We start from the raw sequence: 27,443 nt of genomic DNA on the forward strand, positions 1-27,443 counted from the left end.
ATATATTTACGCCCATATGTCATTGTTGTCTTCTCTGTTGGAATCGTTGGTCCGTCTGCGGGAGAGTCAGTTCATCAGAGAGTCTCTGGTTACTCGTGGTGGTAGCTCTATCGGCGGCTCCTGATAGTGTCTGTTGTCATGGATACGTCAGGCGTCCATTGTTCTTAAAGTAGTTGTTTCGACGGTTGTCAGTATTTGCATCCCCGGTTGACATGATTTCTAGCTGCAGACTTGTAATTAGTATCTAAGATTTGCTCTTATTTTGTAGGGATCAGAGTTTAGCCATTTTCAGCCGTGTAGCCAATGTTCCAAGTTGCATAGTTTTCTAGTTTTGGTAGTCAAACCTGTGCCACCTCAGCTTACACCGAGATATGCGTGGTCTGAAGAGGATTTCCTCAGGAGGGGGTTTTTATTCGTAACAATAGAAAAGGGCGGTTCCATGATGCCAGATCATATCTGTGCTCACGGGGGCGTGGCCGCTGACTAGTGAAACTTTACAGGGAATTAAATTCCCTCAAATTAAAAATGTTGACATCACATTACCTAATTTCACAAATAGTTTCATCTTTACTCATTCATTTTATACAAGAATTAGATGCAAACCCCATAATTGAGAAATGTACACATTCAGAGATATAGTTATGTGTGAATGGTCCGTGGACACTTAAGGGACAGTTATGTTGAGTGTGAGTGTGTTTCATTTGGTGATCTCACGAAGGACATGAAACACACTCAACATGACTGTCCCTTAAGTGTCCACGGACCATTCCCACACTCTCAAAGGTGGAAATATTGTTTAAAACTCCCATTTTGGGGATTTAGGAGTTTGGCCAAGTGAAATCCCTTGTTCTCTCTCAGCATGACCAGGGGGAGAGAGTCTCCGCCAGAAATTTATGGCCTGAGATAACAGTGAGAGAGGGGGAAGCCACGATCTACACCCAGAAAGAGCCACGTCATGACACAAACTAACAACACAACACATGTTATCTACATGAGTTAGATTAGAGCTATACTAACAGGAATGTTGATTGGTCAAACAATCGACCAAACAATATTTTTCAGTTGATTGGCTTGATGATGTTTTAGACTTGGGAGAGGGCTATGTATGTTTCGATATGTCTCTGAATGGGGGGCTCTGTAGGGTTATGTAGTAGGGAATAGATTGAGAGGAGACAAATTTGCCTACTTAGCATAATTATTTGAGGCCGATGCTTTGCTGCCTCTTAACGAAAGTGTTTGACCAAATTGCTGAGATTTCTGCTGCATAGCAACAGTCTAGGAACACCAACTGTCTTTCTCTGTCTTGGATGTTGCCTGTAAGCTAGCTAGGTGGTTTTGTTTTAGACAGACTGTGAATGATGACTCCCTCTTGTTCTTTTGCCGCTTGCTTTGTGCTTCCTTCTGGCGCTAACCGCGTTATGCTAACCGTGTTGTGCTAACCGTGTTGTGCTAACCGCGTTGTGCTAACCGTGTTGTGCTAACCGTGTTGTGCTAACTGTTGTGCTAACCGCGTTATGCTAACCGCGTTGTGCTAACCGCGTTATGCTAACCGTGTTGTGCTAACCGCGTTGTGCTAACCGTGTTGTGCTAACCGTGTTGTGCTAACCGTGTTGTGCTAACCGTGTTGTGCTAACCGTGTTGTGCTAACCGTGTTGTGCTAACCGTGTTGTGCTAACCGTGTTGTGCTAACCGCGTTATGCTAACCGTGTTGTGCTAACCGAGTTATGCTAACCGTGTTGTGCTAACCGCGTTGTGCCAAACACTCTGTCATGTTTTGTTACTGTGTGTTCTTGTCAGACTGCACTGTGTTGTGAGTGGCGTGCTTTGTGCTTTTTGTGTGTTCAAATAAGCTCTTTTCTTTTATGACAATTTACATTTACATTTACATTTAAGTCATTTAGCAGACGCTCTTATCCAGAGCGACTTACAAATTGGTGCATACACCTTATGACATCCAGTGGAACAGCCACTTACAATAGTGCATCTAAATCTTTTTAGGGGGGTGAGAAGGATCACTTACCCTTACAATTTCTTTGTCTTTGGTTCTTTGTCTGAACGACTTCTTTGCAACAGACAACAGCTTGGTTGTCTTTGAGTGAGTGTTTGTTTGGAGCTGTGTGTGTGCACTCCAGTCCACTGTTTATTTGGTTTGTAAGTGGCGCATGCACTATGTTAAATTGTATGATTTGCGCTCTGCCGCTGTGTGTGACTACTGTCAGTCCAGCTGTGTCATGTCATTTTGTGTTTCAGAGAGTTTTGCTTCCTCGTCTGACTCACTGCTCTGCCGCTGTCCTGGTCTTGCCGCTCTCAGCAGCCAGCGGTGTTGCGTTCCAGTGCTCTGTGTGGTGTTCATTGGTTCCCTCTGGTGATTCTCTTGTCGTTTTGTTCTTGTAGTTGCAGGACCCCCACCTGTATGATCAGGTCTATAGGTACTTAGACCTCCCAGGACAGGTATGTGATTTCATTACAAACCATGTGTCTTTTTACAGCTCATCGTCCCTAGGACAATATTTAGACATGTTATAATGCATTATGAAGACCTTCGTTCCCACTGCTGTAGGTATGGGAACTAAGAATTCTGTTGTGTATTTTGTCAAAAATGATTTAATTAGTAAAGTACAGTTCAATTCGTTGTACTATTATTTGGACATGATCTTTCTTTTAATTTTGGTGTATAGTAGACACCATGTTTCTTGTAGTACTATACATTCAACATGCCCTGTAATGTCCAGCTCATTCAACTAAAATGTCAGCTACAGCTTTCCTTGTTCCCAGACTTCACATAGCAGTGTGGTATTCCTCACCTACACTATGTTCTGCCTTACACTTGTTCTATGTTGTGTGTCACCTTCTGTGTGTCCCGTTTTATATATGTGTAGACTGAGCATCCTACTCTATGTCTATGTAAACATTCCATATGGCTTTGTATCCAATGAAAATGAGAGAGTCACTATGACAACAGCTACTGTGCAAAGCCAAGAGCAGAGATAAGTTTTGCTTATGAGGCTTTATGGGATTGTGTTTGTGTTTTTTGGTTTTACTATCCTTGTGGGGACCAGAAGTCCTAATAAGGATAGTAAAACAAGAAACATTCAGAGAAGTGGGGACATTCCTTTATTTTTAAATATTATTTAACTAGGCAAGTCAGTTAAGAACAAATTCTTATTTACAATGACAGCCTACCCCGGCCAAACCTGGGCCAATTGTGCGGTTGTGATACAGCCTGGCATCGAACTACGGTCTGTAGTGACGCCTCTAGCACTGAGATGCAGTGCCTTAGACCGCTGCGCCACTCAGGAGCCGGTCCCCACAAGGAAAAAGGCCATTTTTGGTTTAAGGGTTAGTTTTAGTCTTAGGGTTACAATTAGGGTTAGAAGTTAGGGTCAAAGTTAAAGTTAGGAGTTAAGGTTAGGTTAAGGGGAAAATAGGATTTGGAATGGTAATAAATGTTTTGGTCTCCACAAGGATAGTAACACAAATGTGTGTGTGTGTGTGTGTGTGTGTGTGTGTGTGTGTGTGTGTGTGTGTGTGTGTGTGTGTGTGTGTGTGTGTGTGTGTGTGTGTGTGTGTGTGTGTGTGTGTGTGTGTGTGTGTGTGTGTGTGTGTGTGTGTGTGTGTGTGTGTGTGTGTGTGTGTGTGTGTGTGTGTGTGTGTGTGTGTGTGTGTGTGTGTGTGTGTGTGTGTGTGTGTGTGTGTGTGTGTGTGTGTGTGTGTGTGTGTGTGTGTGTGTGTGTGTGTGTGTGTGTGTGTGTGTGTGTGTGTGTGTGTGTGTGTGTGTGTGTGTGTGTGTGTGTGTGTGTGTGTGTGTGTGTGTGTGTGTGTGTGTGTGTGTGTGTGTGTGTGTGTGTGTGTGTGTGTGTGTGTGTGTGTGTGTGTGTGTGTGTGTGTGTGTGTGTGTGTGTGTGTGTGTGTGTGTGTGTGTGTGTGTGTGTGTGTGTGTGTGTGTGTGTGTGTGTGTGTGTGTGTGTGTGTGTGTGTGTGTGTGTGTGTGTGTGTGTGTGTGTGTGTGTGTGTGTGTGTGTGTGTGTGTGTGTGTGTGTGTGTGTGTGTGTGTGTGTGTGTGTGTGTGTGTGTGTGTGTGTGTGTGTGTGTGTGTGTGTGTGTGTGTGTGTGTGTGTGTGTGTGTGTGTGTGTGTGTGTGTGTGTGTGTGTGTGTGTGTGTGTGTGTGTGTGTGTGTGTGTGTGTGTACCAAACTTGGTTAGTCCCGGTCCAATCAATGTGAAGACAGGAGTGAACCAACTGTTGACTCTATTAAATCTTTCTTCTCTCTGTTGCCTCCTGTCTTTGCTCTCTGTCTCTCTTTAAATGTTAAATAAAAAGATAGCTCTTCCCTCTACTTGTAATCAAAGCAGTTTAAATGTGTGTGAAGGGAACTTCAATGAAGTGCTGTGTTTGTCTGATAGTTCTGTACAGATGAAGACCCTAGTCTCTCTCTCTTTGTCTGTCTCTCTCTCTTGCCTCTTTCCTCTCTTCGTTCCTCCAACCCCCCTCCCTCTTCTCTCTCTCCTCCCCCCTCTCCACCTACCTTCCTCCCTTTATCCCCTCGTTCTCCAGGTTAGGGGAAACGACCGTACTCTGGAGACTGAGAAGATCCCGCGGGCGCCTCACGACCGGAAGAAGGAGTGGCAGAAACTGGCGCTCGGGGCGGAGCTAGCTGAGGACGACCCTGAAGAGGCCCTGAAACACAGAGAGCCTAATGGCTCCGCTCCCTACCACGACAGGTCTGGGTGTGTGTGTGTGTGTGTGTGTGTGTGTGTGTGTGTGTGTGTGTGTGTGTGTGTGTGTGTGTGTGTGTGTGTGTGTGTGTGTGTGTGTGTGTGCGCGTGTGTGCGCGTGTGCGTGTTTCTCTGTATATGGAACGCTATTAAACCCCAATGTTACTCTATATGGAGAATTTGTGTCACGTCCCAATTCCCTGTCTCCCTTATTTTTTAACATTTTATTTAACCAGGAGACCCATAGTCTCTTTTTTAAGGGAGACCTGGCCAAGAAAGCAGCAACAAACAATACATTACAGAATTAAAACATACAATACAACATGATCCAGCCTAAAAATAGCATTTACACTCCTCTGTAACAGAGTCTCCCATCAATATTTTAAATTCATTCAGTGGCACTAACATATCTAGAAGCATGGATTGTAGATTATTCCATGCCTCTGGTGCACAAGAAGAGAAGGAGTTCTTGCCTAATACTCTGAATGTTCTGTAGCAACACCTAGCAGACCAGGTAGCAACACCTAGCAGACCAGGTATGGTAACTGCTGGTGGTGAAGGAGACCAGACTACAGAGGTAAAGAGGGAGTTTACCCAAAAGGGCTTTGTAGATGAACACATAGAAATGTAGCGTTCTGAGCATATAAAATGAGGTCCAATCTACCATTTGGTACAATGTGCAATGGTGGGTGAGTGACTTGACATTTGAAATAGAGTTCCTTTAGCACTTGTGTAACACTTTAATGCTTCCCCTTTCTCTATATCAAACACTATCAATCAATCAATCAATCAAATGTATTTATGAAACCCTTTTTATATCAGCCAATGTCACAAAGTGCTGTACAGAAACCCTGCCTAAAACCCCAAACAGCAAGCAATGCAGATGTAGAAGCATGGTGGCTAGGAAAAACTCTGGTGGCTAGGAAAAGGCTCTGAGGGGTGGCCAGTCCTCTTCTGGCTGTGCCAGGTGGAGATTATAACAGAACATGGCCAAGATGTTCAAACGTTCATAGATGTCCAGTAGGGTCAGATAATAATAATCACAGTGGTTGTCGATGGTGCAACAGATCAGCACCTCAGGATTAAATGTCAGTTGGCTTTTCATAGCCGAACATTCAGAGTTAGAGACAGCAGGTGCGGTAGAGAGAGAGAGTCGGAAAAACAGCAGTTCCGGGACAAGATAGCACGTCCAGTGAACAGTGAACAAGGATCGGGAGACACTGTGGCCACATCCGACGATACCCCCGGACAGGGCCAACCAGGCATGATATAACCCGCCCACTTTGCCAATGCACAGCCTCCCCCAACTACCCTGAGACAAGGCTGATTATAGCCCACAAAGATCTAACGCTTCCCCTTTCTCTATATCAAACACTACCCTGACATGTGTAACGTTCTAATCCTTCCCCTTTCTCTATATCAAACACTACCCTGTCATGTGTAACACTCTAACACTTCCCCTTTCTCTATATCAAACACTACCCTGACATGTGTAACGTTCTAATCCTTCCCCTTTCTCTATATCAAACACTACCCTGTCATGTGTAACACTCTAACGCTTCCCCTTTCTCTATATCAAACACTACCCTGACATGTGTAACGTTCTAATCCTTCCCCTTTCTCTATATCAAACACTACCCTGTCATGTGTAACACTCTTAACACTTCCCCTTTCTCTATATCAAACACTACCCTGTCATGTGTAACACTCTAACCCTTCCCCTTTCTCTATATCTTACACTACCCTGCCATTTGTAAAATATGCATTTCAATGCATTTCAATTAAGTGTGGCTTGTTCATTTGTGGAATTTATTTCCTTCTTAATGCATTTGAGGCAATCAGTTGTGTTGTGACAAGGTAGGGGTGGTATACAGAAGATAGCCCTATTTGGTAAAATACCAAGTCCATATTATGGCAAGAACAGCTCAAATAAGCAAAGAGAAATGACAGTCCATCATTTCTTTACGACATGAAGGTCAATCAATTCAGAAAATGTCAAGAACTTTGAAAGTTTCTTTAAGTGCAGTCGCAAAAACCATCAATCGCTATGTTGAAACTGGCTCTCCACCACAGGAAAGGAAGACCCAGATTTACCTCATTAGAGTTACCAGCCTCAGAAATTGCAGCCTAAATAAATGCTTCAGAGAGTTCAAGTAACAGACACATTTAATATCAGAGGAGACTGCATGAATCAGGCCTTCATGGTCGAATTCCTGCAAAGAAACCACTACTAAAGGACACCAATAAGAAGAAGAGACTTGCTTGGGCCAAGAAACACGAGCAATGGACATTAGACTCATCTGACCTTTGACCTGATGAGTCCAAATTGGAGATTTTTGGTTCCAACCGCTATGTCTTTGTGAGACGCAGAGTAGGTGAACGGATGATCTCCGCATGTGTGGCTCCCACTGTGAAGCATGGAGGAGGAGGTGTGATGGTGTGGGGGTGCTTTGCTGGTGGCACTGTCTGATTTATTTAGAATTCAAGGCACACTTCACCAGCATGGCTACCACAGCATTCTGCAACGATACACCATCCCATCTGGTCTGCGCTTAGTGGGACATTCATTTGTTTTTCAACAGGACAATGACTCAAAACACACCTTCAGGCTGTGTAAGGGCTATTTGACCAAGAAGGAGAGTGATGGAGTGCTGCATCAGATGACCTGGTCTCCACAATCACCTGACCTCAACCCAATTGAGATGGTTTGGGATGAGCTGGACCACAGATTGAAGAAAAAGCAGCCAACAAGTACTCCGCATATGTGGAAACTCCTTCAAGGCTGTTGGAAAAGCATTCCTTGTGAAGCTTGTTGAGAGAATGCCAAGAGTGTGCAAAGCTGTCTACATGATTCCATATGTGTTATTTCCTAGTTTTGATGTCTTCACTGTTGTAGAAAATAGTCCAAATAAATTGAGTAGGTGTGTCCAAACTGGTACTGTATATGGAGGGGATCTATAACGCTACCCCCCTCTCAGAGCTCCTAGTTACTTGGATGGGATGGACGGGCCATTCTCACTAGCAGCGCTGCCCTACAGCCAGATGAATGAGCTGCTGAACCGCCCTGGGGACAGAATGTACACACGACCCCATGACCCCCCACCACCACCCCCTATGCACCAACTGGGAGACATCAAACCCCCCTCCATGATCAGGTGGGTATCACACACACAGAGGCACACACACAAGAGGTGGTTAGGTGGTAACCAAAAGGTTGCAAGATCAAATCCCTGAGCTGACAAGGGCAAAAATCTGTTGTTCTGCCCCTGAACAAGGCAGTTAACTCACTGTTCCCCAGCAGGCCATCATTGAAAATAAGAGTTTGTTCTTAACTGATTTGCCTAGTTAAATAAAGTTACAACAACAAAAAAGAAGCTAGAGAATGTGTTAACACATGGGAGTGTCTCCCCACTACCTACCTGGTTTTGAGAATGCCTTTCACTCCAAATGGATACACCTCTCTTCTTCTGTTTCCAGTTCAGTTGCTTTCTCTACTCTGTTGTTCTCTTCTATTCATGGGTTGCATGTTTCCTCAGAATATTGTTTTGAACATTTGTTTTGGACTGAGCATATCGTCAATGAGCACTGATGAAGATTTCATCAAAATTGCATGACAGTGGCTTGGAAATATAATGACATTCAAGTGGAGGCAAATAAATAGTAGGAAAACCTTTTGTCATAATTTTGCTGTCACCAGATTAACTTTAGATGCAGTATAACGTTAGCTAGTTAGCTAAGATTGAGGGGAGGAAGTAACAATACTTCATATTAACTACCTACATTATTACACATATTATGCATTTATTGTGGAAATAAATTGAAGCGGTGACAGTGAAGAGACGACTCCAGGATGCTGGCCTTCTAGGCAGAGTTGCAATGAAAAAGCCATATCTCAGACTGGCCAATAAAAATAAAATATTAAGATGGGCAAAAGAACACAGACACTGGACAGAGGAACTCTACCTAGAAGGCTAGCATCCCGGAGTCGCCTCTTCACTGTTGACATTGAGACTGGTGTTTTGCGGGTACTATTTCATGAAGCTGCCAATTGAGAACTTGTGAGGCGTCTGTTTCTCAAACTAGACACTCTACTGTACTTGTCCTCTTGCTCAGTTGTGCACCGGGGCCTCCCAATCCTCTTTATATGCTGGTTCGGGCCAGTTTGTGCTGTTCTGTTAAAGAAGTAGTACACAGCATTGTACCAGATCTTCAGTTTCTTGGCAATTTCTTGCATGGAATAGGCTTCATTTCTCAGAACAAGAATTGACTGCCGAGTTTCAGAAGAAAGTACTTTGTTTCTAGTTGTGTGGAAAAAGGACTTAGGGGGCAAGATATACTTCTCCTATGGGCAAAGAAACTGAAAAGGGGGGATGATATTAATTACAATATATTTGATCCAAATGGGCAAATTGTCCAAACAGATTCACAAGGTAAATGGATGATTTTAAATATGTTATTGGACCATAAACAGATTTGGCTCATGAATCTATTTTGGTGAAAAGAGTTCATATTAACAAAGGAAAGATGGAAATAAAAACAGTACCATAGAGACACAGAATAAGTTAGAGGAAAAGTTAGAGGAAAAGCAAAAAATATCAACTGTAATATATTAGAAAAATAAAGCAAACTGGATGGAATATGGGGAGAGGTGCACCAAATGATTTCTTAATCTTCAACATAGAAATGTTACCAAAAATAATTTACATGTTACAAATGACGGAGTCACCCAGGATTCACCAGTCTTGTTTCAGTCTCCTCCATCTCCACTAACCAAAGTTTATTGTAAGGATTTTTTTCCTATTGATAGTGTGAAATGAACAGCTGTCCAGAAAGACTCGGGTGAGGCCAAATTACAGAGCAGGAACTTCTAGATGCAATTAAAGCCTTTAAGCCCGGGAAACCTCCAGGACTGGATGGCATACCAGTTGAGGTATGTCCGGACCTCTGGCAGTCTCTATGGGGGGGCCACAGGGTTATGATGTTCTCAGAGGACCATTATTACTGTAGCATGTTTTAACCACTCCTATAAAAAATATTTAAAAATGTAACTAGGCAAGTCAGTTAAGAACAAATTCTTATTTACAATAATGGCCTACCGGAGAACACTGGGTTAACTGCCTTGTTCAGGGGCAGAACGACAGAATTTTACCTTGTCAGCTCGAAGATTCAATCTAGCAACCTTTTGGTTACTGGCCCAATACTCTAAGCAATAGGCTAACATCCCTTCGTCCTTCTCCCTCGCTCCACTACCCCCCATCGAGAATCCATCCCTCCATCCTCCTCCCTCGCTCCACTACCCCCCATCGAGAATCCATCCCTCCATCCTCCTCCCTCGCTCCACTACCCCATCCAGAATCCATCCCTTCATCCTCCTCCCTCGCTCCACTACCCCATCCAGAATCCATCCCTTCATCCTTCTCCCTCACTCCACTACCCCATCCCTTCATCCTTCTCCCTCGCTCCACTACCCCCATCCAGAATCCATCCCTTCATCCTTCTCCTTCGCTCCACTACCCCCCCATCCAGAATCCATCCCTTTATCCTTCACCCTCGCTCCACTACCCCCATCCAGAAACCATCCCTTCATCCTTCTCCCTCGCTCCACTATTCCCATCCCTTAATCCTTCTCCCCCACTCCACTACCCCATCCCTTCATCCTTCTCCCTCGCTCCACTACCCCCATCCCTTCATCCTTCTCCCTTGCTCCACTACCCCCATCCAGAATCCATCCCTTCATCCTTCACCCTCGCTCCACTACCCCCATCCAGAATCCATCCCTCCATCCTCCTCCCTCGCTCCACTACCCCCCATCCAGAAACCATCCCTTCATACTTCTCCCTTGCTCCACTACCCCATCCAGAAACCATCCCTTCATCCTTCTCCCTCACTCCACTACCCCATCCAGAATCCATCCCTTCATCCTCCTCCCTCACTCCACTACCCCATCCAGAATCCATCCCTTCATCCTTCTCCCTCACTCCACTACCCCATCCCTTCATCCTTCTCCCTCGCTCCACTACCCCCATCCAGAATCCATCCCTTCATCCTTCACCCTCACTCCACTACCCCCATCCAGAAACCATCCCTTCATCCTTCTCCCTCGCTCCACTATTCCCATCCCTTAATCCTTCTCCCCCACTCCACTACCCCATCCCTTCATCCTTCTCCCTCGCTCCACTACCCCATCCCTTCATCCTTCTCCCTTGCTCCACTACCCCCATCCAGAATCCATCCCTTCATCCTTCACCCTCGCTCCACTACCCCCATCCAGAATCCATCTCTTCATCCTTCACCCTCGCTCCACTACCCCCATCCAGAAACCATCCCTTCATCCTTCTCCCTCGCTCCACTATTCCCATCCCTTCATCCTTCTCCCTCGCTCCACTACCCCATCCAGAATCCATCCCTTCATCCTTCTCCCTCGCTCCACTACCACATCCCTTCATCCTTCTCCCTCGCTCAAATACCCCATCCAGAATCCAACCCTTCATCCCTCTCCCTCGCTCCACTACCCCCCCATCCAGAATCCATCCCTTCATCCTTCTCCCTCGCTCCACTACCCCATCCCTTCATCCTTCTCCCTCGCTCCACTACCCCCATCCAGAATCCATCCCTTCATCCTTCTCCCTCGCTCCACTACCCCCATCCAGAATCCATCCCTTCATCCTTCTCCCTCGCTCCACTACCACATCCCTTCATCCTTCTCCCTCGCTCCACTACCCCCATCCAGAAACCATCCCTTCATCCTTCTCCCTCGCTCCACTATTCCCATCCCTTCATCCTTCTCCCTCGCTCCACTACCACATCCCTTCATCCTTCTCCCTCGCTCCACTACCCCATCCAGAATCCATCCCTTCATCCTTCTCCCTCGCTTCACTACCACATCCCTTCATCCTTCTCCCTCGCTCCACTACCCCATCCAGAATCCATCCCTTCATCCTTCTCCCTCGCTCCACTACCCCCCCATCCAGAATCCATCCCTTCATCCTTCTCCCTCGCTCCACTACCCCATCCCTTCATCCTTCTCCCTCGCTCCACTACCCCCCCATCCAGAATCCATCCCTTCATCCTTCTCCCTCGCTCCACTACCCCCATCCAGAATCCATCCCTTCATCCTCCCTCTCCCTCATCCTCTCACTACCACATCCCTTCATCCTTCTCCCTCGCTCCACTACCCCCATCCAGAAACCATCCCTTCATCCTTCTCCCTCGCTCCACTATTCCCATCCCTTCATCTTTCTCCCTCGCTCCACTACCCCATCCAGAAACCATCCCTTCATCCTTCTCCCTCGCTCCACTACCACATCCCTTCATCCTTCTCCCTCGCTCCACTACCCCCATCCAGAAACCATCCCTTCATCCTTCTCCCTCGCTCCACTATTCCCATCCCTTCATCCTTCTCCCTCGCTCCACTACCACATCCCTTCATCCTTCTCCCTCGCTCCACTACCCCATCCAGAATCCATCCCTTCATCCTTCTCCCTCGCTCCACTACCACATCCCTTCATCCTTCTCCCTCGCTCCACTACCCCATCCAGAATCCATCCCTTCATCCTTCTACCTCGCTCCACTACCCCCATCCAGAATCCATCCCTTCATCCTTCTCCCTCGCTCCACTACCCCATCCCTTCATCCTTCTCCCTCTCTCCACTACCCCATCCCTTCATCCTTCTCCCTCACTCCACTACCCCCATCCAGAATCCATCCCTTCATCCTTCACCCTCACTCCACTACCCCCATCCAGAAACCATCCCTTCATCCTTCTCCCTCACTCCACTACCCCCCATCCAGAATCCATCCCTTCATCCTTCTCCCTCACTCCACTACCCCCATCCAGAATCCATCCCTTCATCCTTCAGCCTCGCTCCACTACCCCCATCCAGAAACCATCCCTTCATCCTTCTCCTTCACTCCACTACCCCCATCCAGAAATCATCCCTTCATCCTTCTCCCTCACTCCACTACCCCCATCCAGAATCCATCCCTTCATCCTTCACCCTCGCTCCACTACCCCCATCCAGAAACCATCCCTTCATCCTTCTCCCTCACTCCACTACCCCCCATCCAGAATCCATCCCTTCATCCTTCTCCATCGCTCCACTACCTCATCCCTTCATCCTTCTCCCTCTCTCCACTACCCCATCCCTTCATCCTTCTCCCTCGCTCCACTACCCCATCCCTTCATCCTTCTCCCTCGCTCCACTACCCCCACATCCAGAATCCATCCCTTCATCCTTCTCCCTCGCTCCACTACCCCCATCCAGAATCCATCCCTTCATCCTTCTCCATCGCTCCACTACCTCATCCCTTCATCCTTCTCCCTCTCTCCACTACCCCATCCCTTCATCCTTCTCCCTTGCTCCACTACCCCCATCCAGAATCCATCCCTTCATCCTTCACCCTCGCTCCACTACCCCCATCCAGAATCCATCTCTTCATCCTTCACCCTCGCTCCACTACCCCCATCCAGAAACCATCCCTTCATCCTTCTCCCTCGCTCCACTATTCCCATCCCTTCATCCTTCTCCCTCGCTCTACTACCCCATCCAGAATCCATCCCTTCATCCTTCTCCCTCGCTCCACTACCACATCCCTTCATCCTTCTCCCTCGCTCCACTACCCCATCCAGAATCCATCCCTTCATCCTTCTCCCTCGCTCCACTACCACATCCCTTCATCCTTCTCCCTCGCTCCACTACCCCATCCCTTCATCCTTCTCCCTACCCCCATCGCATCCTCCACTACCCCCCCTTCATCCAGAATCCATCCCTTCATCCTTCTCCCTCGCTCCACTACCCCCATCCAGAATCCATCCCTTCATCCTTCTCCCTCGCTCCACTACCACATCCCTTCATCCTTCTCCCTCGCTCCACTACCACATCCCTTCATCCTTCTCCCTCGCTCCACTACCCCATCCAGAAACCATCCCTTCATCCTTCTCCCTCGCTCCACTATTCCCATCCCTTCATCTTTCTCCCTCGCTCCACTACCACATCCCTTCATCCTTCTCCCTCGCTCCACTACCCCATCCAGAATCCATCCCTTCATCCTTCTCCCTCGCTCCACTACCACATCCCTTCATCCTTCTCCCTCGCTCCACTACCCCATCCAGAATCCATCCCTTCATCCTTCTCCCTCGCTCCACTACCCCCATCCAGAATCCATCCCTTCATCCTTCTCCCTCGCTCCACTACCCCATCCCTTCATCCTTCTCCCTCGCTCCACTACCCCCCCATCCAGAATCCATCCCTTCATCCTTCTCCCTCGCTCCACTACCCCCATCCAGAATCCATCCCTTCATCCTTCTCCCTCGCTCCACTACCACATCCCTTCATCCTTCTCCCTCGCTCCACTACCACATCCCTTCATCCTTCTCCCCCATCGCTCCACTACCCCCCATCCAGAAACCATCCCTTCATCCTTCTACCCCCGCTCCACTATTCCCATCCCTTCATCTTTCTCCCTCGCTCCACTACCACATCCCTTCATCCTTCTCCCTCGCTCCACTACCCCATCCAGAATCCATCCCTTCATCCTTCTCCCTCGCTCCACTACCACATCCCTTCATCCTCATCCCTTCATCCTTCTCCTCTCTCCCTTCACTTCTCCCTCGCTCCACTACCCCATCCAGAATCCATCCCTTCATCCTTCTCCCTCGCTCCACTACCCCATCCAGAATCCATCCTTCATCCTTCACCCTCGCTCCACTACCCCCATCCAGAAACCATCCCTTCATCCTTCTCCCCATCACTCCACTACCCCCATCCAGAAACCATCCCTTCATCCTTCTCCCTCACTCCACTACCCCCATCCAGAATCCATCCCCTTCATCCTTCACCCTCGCTCCACTACCCCCATCCAGAAACCATCCCTTCATCCTTCTCCCTCACTCCACTACCCCCCATCCAGAATCCATCCCTTCATCCTTCTCCCTCGCTCCACTACCTCATCCCTTCATCCTTCTCCCTCTCTCCACTACCCCATCCCTTCATCCTTCTCCCTCGCTCCACTACCCCCATCCTTCTCCCTCGCTCCACTACCCCATCCAGAATCCATCCCTCATCCTTCTCCCTCACTCCACTACCCCCATCCAGAATCCATCCCTTCATCCTTCACCCTCGCTCCACTACCCCCATCCAGAAACCATCCCTTCATCCTTCTCCCTCACTCCACTATCCCCCATCCATCCTTCACCCTCGCTCCACAGAATCCATCCCTTCATCCTTCACCCTCGCTCCACTACCCCCCCCATCCAGAAACCATCCCTTCATCCTTCACCCTCACTCCACTACCCCCATCCAGAATCCATCCCTTCATCCTTCACCCTCATCCACTACCCCCATCCAGAAACCATCCCTTCATCCTTCACCCTCACTCCACTACCCCCATCCAGAATCCATCCCTTCATCCTTCTCCCTCGCTCCACTACCCCCATCCCTTCATCCTTCACCCTCGCTCCACTACCCCCATCCAGAAACCATCCCTTCATCCTTCACCCTCGCTCCACTACCCCCATCCAGAAACCATCCCTTCATCCTTCTCCCTCACTCCACTACCCCCCATCCAGAATCCATCCCTTCATCCTTCACCCTCGCTCCACTACCCCCATCCAGAATCCATCCCTTCATCCTTCACCCTCGCTCCACTACCCCCATCCAGAATCTATCCTTTCACCAATTTTGGCCCATTCCTCCTGACAGAGCTTGTGTAACTGAGTCAGGTTTGTAGGCCTCCTTGCTCGCACATGATTTTTCAGGTCTGCCCACAGATTTTCTATAGGATTGAGGTCAGGGCTTTGTGATGGGATTGCTCGTCCTAATGTTTACATATTTCTTAATTCCATTATTTGGACATGGACGATACATTTGAGATAATACAAGACAAGTACTGGAAACAATAGAACACTATGAAAAATCTGGGAAAACCAGGCCTGGTATTCATAGCTGATTTTGAAAAGGCTTCTGATAAAGTGGGACTGGAATTTTTATACAAATGCCTGGAATATTTGAATTTCAGAGAATATCTTATACAATGGGTGAAAGTTATTAATAGTAACCCTAGGTGTACAATAGTAATTCATATTTCTCAGAAAGTATTAAACTGTCAAAAAGAGCTGAACAAGGTTGTCCACTATCAGCATATACAGTGCATGTAATATCAGCATATACAGTGCATGTAATATCAGCATATACAGTGCATGTAATATCAGCATATACAGTGCATGTAATATCAGCATATACAGTGCATGTAATATCAGCATATACAGTGCATGTAATATCAGCATATACAGTGCATATAATATCAGCATATACAGTGCATATAATATCAGCATATACAGTGCATATAATATCAGCATATACAGTGCATATAATATCAGCATATACAGTGCATATAATATCAGCATATACAGTGCATATAATATCAGCATATACAGTGCATATAATATCAGCATATACAGTGCATATAATATCAGCATATACAGTGCATATAATATCAGCATATACAGTGCATATAATATCAGCATATACAGTGCATATAATATCAGCATATACAGTGCATGTAATATAAGCATATACAGTGCATATAATATCAGCATATACAGTGCATATAATATCAGCATATACAGTGCATATAATATCAGCATATACAGTGCATATAATATCAGCATATACAGTGCATGTAATATCAGCATATACAATGCATGTAATATAAGCATATACAGTGCATATAATATCAGCATATACAGTGCATATAACATCAGCATATACAATGCATGTAATATAAGCATATACAGTGCATATAATATCAGCATATACAATGCATGTAATATAAGCATATACAGTGCATATAATATCAGCATATACTGTGCATATAATATCAGCATATACAGTGCATATAATATCAGCATATACAGTGCATATAATATCAGCATATACAGTGCATATAATATCAGCATATACAGTGCATGTAATATAAGCATATACAGTGCATATAATATCAGCATATACAGTGCATATAATATCAGCATATACAGTGCATATAATATCAGCATATACAGTGCATATAATATCAGCATATACAGTGCATATAATATCAGCATATACAGTGCATGTAATATCAGCATATACAGTGCATGTAATATCAGCATATACAGTGCATATAATATCAGCATATACAGTGCATATAATATCAGCATATACAGTGCATATAACATCAGCATATACAATGCATGTAATATCAGCATATACAGTGCATATAATATCAGCATATACAGTGCATATAATATCAGCATATACAGTGCATATAATATCAGCATATACAGTGCATATAATATCAGCATATACAGTGCATGTAATATCAGCATATACAGTGCATATAATATCAGCATATACAGTGCATATAACATCAGCATATACAGTGCATATAATATCAGCATATACAATGCATGTAATATCAGCATATACAGTGCATATAATATCAGCATATACAGTGCATATAATATCAGCATATACAGTGCATATAATATCAGCATATACAGTGCATATAATATCAGCATATACAGTGCATATAATATCAGCATATACAGTGCATATAATATCAGCATATACAATGCATATACAATGCAATAATATCAGCATATACAGTGCATATAACATCAGCATATACAGTGCATATAATATCAGCATATACAGTGCATATAATATCAGCATATACAGTGCATATAATATCAGCATATACAGTGCATATAATATCAGCATATACAGTGCATATAATATCAGCATATACAGTGCATATAATATCCGCATATACAGTGCATATAACATCAGCATATACAGTGCATTCAGAAAGTATTCAGACCCCTTGACTTTTTCCAAATTTTCTTACGTTACAGCCTAATTCTAAAAATTTTCCCCTCATCAATCTACCCCATCATGACAAAGCGAAAACATATTTAAAACATATTTATTTAAAAAATAAAAACAGAAATACCTTATTTACATAAGTATTCAGAACCTTCGCTATGGTACTCAAAATTGAGCTCAGGTGCATCCTGTTTCCATTGACCATCATTGAGATGTTTCTACAACTTGATTGGAGTCCATCTGTGGTAAATTCAATTGATTGGACATGATTTGGAAAGGCACACCCCTGTCTATTTAAGGTCCCACAGTTTGCAATGCATGTCAGAGCAAAAACCAAGCCACGAGTTTGAAGGAATTGTCTGTTGAGCTCCAAGACAGGATTGTGTCGAGGAACAGATCTGGGGAAGGGTACCAACACATTTCTGCAGCATTGAAGGTCCCCAAGAACACAGTGGCCTCCATCATTCTGAAATGGAGGAAATATGGAACCACCAAGACTCTTCCTAGAGCTGCCCGGCCAAACTGAGCAATCCGGGGAGAAGGGCCTTGGTCAGGGAGGTGACCAAGAAACCAATGGTCACTCTTACAGAGCTCCAGAGTTCCTCTGTGGAGATAGGATAACCTTTCAGAAGGACAATGATTTCTGCAGCACTTCACCATTCAGGCCTTTATTGTAGAGTGGCCAGACGGAAGCCAATCCTCAGTAAAAGGCACATCACAGCCCGCTTGGAGTTCGCCAAAAGGCGCCTAAAGTCTCTCAGACCATGAGAAACAAGTATCTCTGGTCAAATGAAACCACATGGAGGAAACCTGGCACCATCCCTACATTGAAGCATGGTAGTGGCAGCATCATGCTGTTGGGATGTTCATCATGGGCAGGGACTGGGAGACTAGTCGGGATTGAGGGAAATATGAACGGGGCAAAGTACAGAGAGATCATTGATGAAAACCTGCTCCAGAGCGCTCAGGACCTCAGACTGAAGGTTTACCTTCCAATAAGACAACGACCCTAAGCACATAGCCAACACAACACAGGAGTGGCTTCGGGACAAGTCTCTGAATGGCCCTGAGTGGTCCAGCCAGAGCCCACACTTTAACCCAGGGGAACATCTCTGGAAAGACCTGAAAATAGCCGTGCAGCGACGCTCCCCATCCAACATGACAGAGCTTGAGAGGATATTCAGAGAAGACTGGGAGAAACTCCCCAAATACAGGTGTGCCAAGCTTGTAGCATCATACCTAAGACTCGAGGCTGTAATCTCTGCCAAAGGTGCTTCAACAAAGTACTGAGTAAAGGGTCTGAATACTTATGTAGATGTGATTTAAAAAATACTGTTTTTGCTTTGTCATTATGGAGTATTGTGTGTAGATTGATGAGGGGAATGTAATCAATTTTAGAATAAGGCTGTAACGTTAACAAACTGTGGTAAAAGTCAAGGGGTCTGAATACTTTCTGAATGCACTGTCATTAAAAATAAATGGTTGTTAGGTATAAGCAAGGCCATAAGCAAATAGATACATTTGACGACATGTTAATGCTGGCAAAGTTGTTTCCTTCTAAACATTTGACAACTTTAGCAATGTCATCGTATTTCCCGGCACTATGTAATTTAGACTAAACAGTCGTTAGCCTCCGTCCAGAATGACTGGGCTTATCACGGCTGTAGGGCACCACTATTACGCCGCCGGTAGAGGGCGAATTGAGAACGTTCATAGCAATGGCATAGCGCGACTGAGTGACGGGGGTGTAACCTATGAATAGCCTGTTGTGTTGAGTTTTGTTCTGCTTAACTCTGATGATGGGGACGTGAGCAGCTACAGGTGTGTTTCGCATCTCTGAAATGTTCTGCTGGAGCGAGGGAGAAGGATGAAGGGATGGATTCTGGATGGGGGGGTAGTGGAGCAAGGGAGAAGGATGGAGGGATAGATTCTGGATGGGGGGTAGTGGAGCAAGGGAGAAGGATGAAGGGATAGATTCTGGATGGGGGGTAGTGGAGCGAGGGAGAAGGATGAAGGGATGGATTCTGGATGGGGGGGTAGTGGAGCGAGGGAGAAGGATGAAGGGATGGATTCTGGATGGGGGGGTAGTGGAGCGAGGGAGAAGGATGAAGGGATGGATTCTGGATGGGGGTAGTGGAGTGAGGGAGAAGGATGAAGGGATGGATTCTGGATGGGGGTAGTGGAGCGAGGGAGAAGGATGAAGGGATGGATTCTGGATGGGGGTAGTGGAGCGAGGGAGGAGGATGGAGGGATGGATTCTGGATGGGGGTAGTGGAGTGAGGGAGAAGGATGAAGGGATGGATTCTGGATGGGGGTAGTGGAGCGAGGGAGAAGGATGAAGGGATGGATTCTGGATGGGGGGGTAGTGGAGCGAGGGAGAAGGATGAAGGGATGGATTCTGGATGGGGGGTAGTGGAGCAAGGGAGAAGGATGAAGGGATGGATTCTGGATGGGGGTAGTGGAGCGAGGGAGAAGGATGAAGGGATGGATTCTGGATGGGGGTAGTGGAGCGAGGGAGGAGGATGGAGGGATGGATTCTGGATGGGGGTAGTGGAGCGAGGGAGAAGGATGAAGGGATGGATTCTGGATGGGGGTAGTGGAGCGAGGGAGGAGGATGGAGGGATGGATTCTGGATGGGGGGTAGTGAAGCGAGGGAGGAGGATGGAGGGGTGGATTCTGGATGGGGGTAGTGGAGCGAGGGAGAAGGATGAAGGGATGGATTCTGGATGGGGGTAGTGGAGCGAGGGAGGAGGATGGAGGGATGGATTCTGGATGGGGGTAGTGGAGCGAGGGAGGAGGATGGAGGGATGGATTCTGGATGGGGGGTAGTGGAGCGAGGGAGAAGGATGGAGGGATGGATTCTGGATGGGGGTAGTGGAGCGAGGGAGGAGGATGGAGGGGTGGATTCTGGATGGGGGGTAGTGGAGCGAGGGAGAAGGATGAAGGGATGGATTCTGGATGGGGGGGTAGTGGAGCGAGGGAGAAGGATGAAGGGATGGATTCTGGATGGGGGTAGGGGAGCGAGGGAGAGGGATGGATTCTGGATGGGGGGGTAGTGGAGCGAGGGAGGAGGATGGAGGGATGGATTCTGGATGGGGGTAGTGGAGCGAGGGAGAAGGATGAAGGGATGGATTCTGGATGGGGGTAGTGGAGCAAGGGAGAAGGATTAAGGGATGGATTCTGGATGGGGGTAGTGGAGCAAGGGAGAAGGATGAAGGGATGGATTCTGGATGGGGTAGTGGAGCGAGGGAGAAGGATGAAGGGATGGATTCTGGATGGGGGTAGTGGAGCAAGGGAGAAGGATTAAAGGGATGGATTCTGGATGGGGGTAGTGGAGCGAGGGAGAAGGATGAAGGGATGGATTCTGGATGGGGGTAGTGGAGCGAGGGAGGAGGATGGAGGGATGGATTCTGGATGGGGGGTAGTGGAGCAAGGGAGGAGGATGAAGGGATTGATTCTAGATGGGGGTAGTGGAGCGAGGGAGGAGGATGGAGGGATAGATTCTGGATGGGGGTAGTGGAGCAAGGGAGGAGGATGAAGGGATGGATTCTGGATGGGGGTAGTGGAGCGAGGGAGGAGGATGAAGGGATGGATTCTGGATGGGGGGTAGTGGAGCGAGGGAGGAGGATGAAGGAATGGATTCTGGATGGGGGTAGTGGTGTGAGGGAGAAGGATGAAGGGATGGTGGGTAGTGGTGTGAGGGAGGATGATGAAGGGATGGATTAGCTTGTTGTACTGTGAGTGTACAACAAGAGTAGTATTCTCTTGACTCTCCATCTTCCTGTTATCTCTGCAAGATTTCCTTCCATTTCTTGCTCCCTCTCTCCCACCTGATATATATTTGTCACATCTTCTCTATTAGTGCACTGCAGTTCAGTTAGCTTTCAATTAACAGTAACTCTGTCTTTCTCTTTTCCCTCTCCTCAGCTCCAGTTCAGGTTTTTCAGACAGCAGACCCCAATCTCCAGCACAGACTCACGGCTTCAACTCCAACACACCTCCCCCTCCGCCACCTCCCTTGCCCCCTCCACCTCCTCCCTTGCCTTCCATGTCTGGTTTTGGCCCTCGGGGCACCCCTCCTCCTCCTATTCCTCCTCTACCCATCCAGCAGCAGCCCCCGGCCATCCCCCTCCCCCTGCACCTCTCCAGATCGCCCCTGGCGTCCTCCACCCTGCCCCTCCCCCAGTGGCACCTCCCCTCCACATCTCCTCCCCAGCCCGTCTCCAGCAGGTCCTGGACAGGGGCCCGACCCCTGGCCAATCAGATGGCACTGTGCTGCCTCCCCCACCCCCTCCCCCACCCCTCCCAGGAGTACGGAGCTCCTCCCCCTGCCCGCCGGGCCCACCCCCCGTGCCTTCCTTCCTGTCAGGTGCCATGGCGTCCCCGCTCTCTCACTCCGGGGGGAAGAAACATTCCGCCAACCTGCCGCCCATCAGCGATGCACGCAGTGTCCTATTGGAGGCCATCCGCAAAGGTGGGTGGGGCCTCGGTGTAACAGCCAGTAGATCTGTTTATTGTGCATGACTGTCAATGTGCGTAGTCATTGGACAGTTTTATAACAGAAGAAAGCTGATACATTCTCTCTTGTAGGTTGCAGTAATCACTCTCTCCTTCCCTCCCCAGGTATCCAGCTCCGGAAGGTGGAGGAGCAAAGAGAGCAGGAGGCAGCCAAACACGAGCGTGTTGGGAACGACGTGGCCACCATCCTGTCCCGACGCATTGCCGTCGAGTACTCCGACTCAGAGGACGAGTCCGAGTTCGACGAGGGAGACTGGATGGAGTGAATGAGATGGAGGGAGAGGAAAAGAAAAGAGAGGGGGACAAAAGGCAAAACTGTCACCCAACTGTACCCCCTTTAGAGATGTCAGATTCCATCCTTACAACCACTATCCTCTGTCAGTCCTGTTTTACCCCCTCACCTGTCATCCTCTACACCTCTCTCTCTCTCGCCCTCTTGCTCTATCTCCCCCTCTTTCTCACTCCCCATTCTTTCTATCCTCTCTCCCCCTATTTTTCCTCCATCTCTCTTTTTCTCTCTCTACACCTCCCTCTCTTTCTCTCCCTCTACCTCTCTCCCTATTTCTCTCTCCTCCCCCTCTCTCTCTATTCTCTCCTTTTCGCTCCCTCTTACATCTCCCTCTCACTTTCTCTCTCTCCCTTTTGTCCCTCTTGTTCTCTGTCATATACTGTTCTTGGTGTGTTTGTAGGAAAATATCAATTTCGGTTGTTTGTTCCCCATGTTCTGGTCGGGAAATGTTTTTGTACTTATTTTCTACACTACTACACATTGTTCAGTGGCTCATGTTATTTTCCTTCTTTATCCTCCAATTGTATGAAATCCTCCTCATGTACAGTTGTTTAAAAAATGAACGTTAACCAAACAGTTTTTTTTGTTTCTGATAACCTTTTAAAGAAAAGCTATTAACAACCACACCTTTCCCCCCCTTTGTTTCTGATAACCTTTTAAAGAAAAGCTATTAACAACCACACCTTTCCCCCCCTTTGTTTCTGATAACCTTTTAAAGAAAAGCTATTAACAACCACACCTTTCCCCCCCCTTTGTTTCTGATAACCTTTTAAAGAAAAGCTATTAACAACCACACCTTTCCCCCCCTTTGTTTCTGATAACCTTTTAAAGAAAAGCTATTAACAACCACACCTTTCCCCCCCTTTGTTTCTGATAACCTTTTAAAGAAAAGCTATTAACAACCACACCTTTCCCCCCCTTTGTTTCTGATAACCTTTTAAAGAAAAGCTATTAACAACCACACCTTTCCCCCCCCCCCCTTTGTTTCTGATAACCTTTTAAAGAAACCTTTTAAAGAAAAGGTATTAACCATTAACAACCACACCTTTCCCCCTTTGTTTCTGATAACCTTTAAAGAAAAGGTATTAACAACCACACCTTTCCCCCCCTTTGTTTCTGATAACCTTTAAAGAAAAGGTATTAACAACCACACCTTTCCCCCCCTTTGTTTCTGATAACCTTTTAAAGAAAAGCTATTAACAACCACACCTTTCCCCCCCTTTGTTTCTGATAACCTTTTAAAGAAAAAAGAAAAAAGTATTAACAACCACACCTTTCCCCCCTTTGTTTCTGATAACCTTTTAAAGAAAAGCTATTAACAACCACACCTTTCCCCCCCTTTGTTTCTGATAACCTTTTAAAGAAAAGGTATTAACAACCACACCTTTCCCCCCCTTTGTTTCTGATAACCTTTTAAAGAAAAGGTATTAACAACCACACCTTTCCCCCCCTTTGTTTCTTGCTGTTGAGTGTCAACGTGAAGAGGTGGCCTGAGTCTTCTGTCCTTAGTTCTGATACTATCCTGCCACCTGGTGGGACAAAGTGTAGGTGAATTGATTCTGTATTTTATTATCTCTATTTTGAGTTTCTTTTCTTACAGAAAAACACTTGCCGTTTTTAAATGGGCCTGTTGTTGCCAATATGAACCATTTGAAGGATGGTAGCCTTCCTGAATATCAGTCGGCTGTGGTTGTTTGCTGAGGAGATTTATTGGAGTCGTTGTTTGTTTTTATATTATCAGGATTTGACTTCAGAACAAGGGAATATTGTGATGATGGTATGATATGTTATGTGATGATTGTTGTATGATTGTGATGATGAAGATAAAGAAGGATAATTGTGAGACATTAGAAGGAAGTTATTGAGTGATCCGAGCTAATCTATGTTAATCGTTCCCTTATGTCACCCAAGGACGTGTCTGTCAAGTTTAGGCAAATGTTTTATTATCTGAGTATGTGTGTCCTCAAAGAGCCACCGTAATGTATCTTGGCAGCAAGGAAGTGTGTTATGAAGTTTGGAGCCATATGGTATACTATACTAGACTAGTGTCTGACCAACAGGAACTGCTTTACAGTAGTGTCTGACCAACAGGAACCACTTTACAGTAGTGTCTGACCAACAGGAACTGCTTTACAGTAGTGTCTGACCAACAGGAACCACTTTACAGTAGTGTCTGACCAATAAGAACCTCTTTATTGTAGTGCTGACCAACAGGAACCACTTTACAGTAGTGTCTGACCAATAAGAACCTCTTTATTGTAGTGCTGACCAACAGGAACCACTTTACAGTAGTGTCTGACCAATAAGAACCTCTTTATTGTAGTGCTGACCAACAGGAACCACTTTACAGTAGTGTCTGACCAATAAGAACCTCTTTATTGTAGTGCTGACCAACAGGAACCACTTTACAGTAGTGTCTGACCAATAAGAACCTCTTTATTGTAGTGCTGACCAACAGGAACCACTTTACAGTAGTGTCTGACCAATAAGAACCACTTTACAGAATGGATATCAAAGGCAGCTTATTTCCCAGGGTCCCCCACTCTGTGTCTGCTGACTAACAAGAAGCCTTACCTCGTTCGACTCCAGAACACTAACAGTTACTATGAAGAATATAAATAAATGAACAGCATGGGTCTACCTGTGTTTCTGCTGCCCAAGGGGGCGGGACTCTGGAGAGAAAGAATGATTTATCTGCCTTCACTGCCCCCTTTGAAGAAGATGATGTCTGCCGTCCTTTTCTTTCTCTCTTCCTTCTTTCTCTCTTTCTACTTTCTCTCTCTTCAACTTGCCTTATTGTTTGTACAGACGTATTGTTGAGTTCATGAATGTATCGTGCTGTTACTACTTTTTGCCTGCACTCGTATGGATTAGCTGTTTCTATGTTTGGGGACGGGGAAACCGAACCCTGGGTTCAAAAAATATCAAACCGTGTAACATGTAACTTATGTAATTGTAACAGTTTGCTTGAATTAATAAAAGCTAATGTTATGTTTCAGGACTTGTTGTTTTGTGTAACCACTGATCAGAGACTTCTTCCTGAATCAGTAATGGGGACACCATGCATTACACCTCATGACGATAACCTTCCCTCTCTTCACTCTCTCAAACACAAACATATTTCAGTACTAGACAGATTTCGGATCTTAATTTGACCTAAATTGTCACAGCAAAATAATCCTGCAGTAACAAGATTTGAACATTTAGTCCATAATGTTGCTTGGTAAGGCTATTAGCTGGCCAAAAGTAGGCGACATGAATAATGTTATATAACCGTGTTAATGTGGGTTTTCACTGATTTTATTTCAATCATGAAGCTCATCTGCAGTACAATTCTCAGCAACAAAGTGATCCAATTAAGATTCCACATCTGTATGTATAAACTGCCTATGTGAAGTTGAATTCATTCCTTTCTCTTGGTGCACAAGTGCTGCAGGGGGGCTGCTGTAGGGGGCTGCTGTAGGGGGCTGCTGCTGCTGCAGGGGGGCTGCTGTAGGGGGCTGCTGTAGGGGGCTGCTGTAGGGGCCTGCTGCAGGGGGCTGCTGTAGGGGGCTGCTGCAGGGGGCTGCTGTAGGGGGGCTGCTGCAGGGGGGCTGCTGTAGGGGGGCTGCTGCAGGGGGGCTGCTGTAGGGGGGCTGCTGTAGGGGGGCTGCTGCAGGGGGCTGCTGTAGGGGGGCTGCTGCAGGGGGGCTGCTGTAGGGGGGCTGCTGTAGGGGGCTGCTGTAGGGGGGCTGCTGCAGGGGGGCTGCTGTAGGGGGCTGCTGCAGGGGGGCTGCTGTAGGGGGGCTGCTGCAGGGGGCTGCTGTAGGGGGGCTGCTGCAGGGGAGCTGCTGTAGGGGGCTGCTGCAGGGGGCTGCTGTAGGGGGCTGCTGCAGGGGGGGGGCTGCTGTAGGGGGGGCTGCTGTGCTGCAGGGGGCTGCTGTAGGGGGCTGCTGCAGGGGGCTGCTGTAGGGGGCTGCTGTAGGGGGCTGCTGTAGGGGGCTGGGGGGCTGCTGCAGGGGGCTGCTGCAGGGGGGCTGCTGTAGGGGGCTGCTGCAGGGGGCTGCTGTAGGGGGCTGCTGCAGGGGGCTGCTGTAGGGGGGCTGCTGCAGGGGGCTGCTGTAGGGGGCTGCTGCAGGGGGCTGCTGTAGGGGGCTGCTGTAGGGGGCTGCTGCAGGGAGCTGCTGTAGGGGGCTGCTGTAGGGGGCTGCTGTAGGGGGCTGCTGCAGGGGGCTGCTGTAGGGGGCTGCTGTAGGGGCTGCTGCAGGGGGCTGCTGTGTAGGGGGCTGCTGCAGGGGGCTGCTGTAGGGGGCTGCTGCAGGGGGCTGCTGCAGGGGGCTGCTGTAGGGGGCTGCTGCAGGGGGCTGCTGGGGGCTGCTGCAGTGGAGCTGCTGTAGGGGGCTGCTGTAGGGGGCTGCTGCAGGGGGCTGCTGCAGGGGGCTGCTGTAGGGGGCTGCTGCAGGGGGCTGCTGTAGGGGGCTGCTGCAGGGGGCTGCTGTAGGGGGCTGCTGCAGGGGGCTGCTGTAGGGGGCTGCTGCAGTGGAGCTGCTGTAGGGGGGCTGCTGTAGGGGGCTGCTGTAGGGGGCTGCTGCAGGGGGCTGCTGTAGGGGGCTGCTGCAGTGGAGCTGCTGTAGGGGGCTGCTGTAGGGGGCTGCTGCAGGGGGCTGCTGTAGGGGGCTGCTGTAGGGGGCTGCTGTAGGGGGGCTGCTGCAGGGGAGCTGCTGTAGGGGGCTGCTGTAGGGGGCTGCTGTAGGGGGCTGCTGCTGCTGTAGGGGGCTGCTGTAGGGGGCTGCTGTAGGGGGCTGCTGCAGGGGGCTGCTGCTGTAGGGGGCTGCTGCAGGGGCTGCTGTGCTAGGGGGCTGCTGCAGGGGGCTGCTGTAGGGGGCTGCTGTAGGGGGCTGCTGCAGTGGGGCTGCTGTAGGGGGCTGCTGTAGGGGCTGCTGTGCTGTAGGGGGCTGCTGCAGGGGGCTGCTGTAGGGGGCTGCTGTGTAGGGGGCTGCTGCAGGGGGGGCTGCTGTAGGGGGCTGCTGCAGTGGGCTGCTGTAGGGGGGCTGCTGCTGTAGGGGGCTGCTGTAGGG

General features: G+C 47.7%; 1 protein-coding gene and 1 long non-coding RNA gene across 3 annotated transcripts in view; one reads left to right on the plus strand and one right to left on the minus strand.

Annotated features, from left to right (window-relative positions):
* The window catches only part of LOC118372020 (actin-binding protein WASF1-like), a 169,219-nt gene extending 145,865 nt beyond the window's left edge, over positions 1–23,354 (plus strand). The window contains 6 exon segments of the mRNA XM_052523881.1: positions 2,395–2,451; positions 4,556–4,722; positions 7,695–7,871; positions 21,507–21,679; positions 21,682–22,053; positions 22,203–23,354. Of these exon segments, the coding sequence (XP_052379841.1) occupies positions 2,395–2,451; positions 4,556–4,722; positions 7,695–7,871; positions 21,507–21,679; positions 21,682–22,053; positions 22,203–22,363 (1,107 nt within the window). The 3' untranslated portion in view covers positions 22,364–23,354.
* On the minus strand, positions 22,993–24,027 carry LOC127931388 (uncharacterized). Of its 2 annotated transcripts, XR_008140940.1 has the most exons (5): positions 23,827–24,027; positions 23,685–23,714; positions 23,540–23,621; positions 23,153–23,350; positions 22,993–23,095 (listed from the first exon to the last, which is right to left on the minus strand). It is a non-coding gene; the product is annotated as an uncharacterized LOC127931388 (long non-coding RNA). The 2 variants fall into 2 exon arrangements; XR_008140939.1 differs by having other exon boundaries at positions 23,685–24,027.
* Positions 24,028–27,443: the final 3,416 nt, after the last annotated feature.

This window comes from Oncorhynchus keta, chromosome 8, assembly GCF_023373465.1.
Source record: "Oncorhynchus keta strain PuntledgeMale-10-30-2019 chromosome 8, Oket_V2, whole genome shotgun sequence".
NCBI lineage: Eukaryota > Metazoa > Chordata > Actinopteri > Salmoniformes > Salmonidae > Oncorhynchus > Oncorhynchus keta.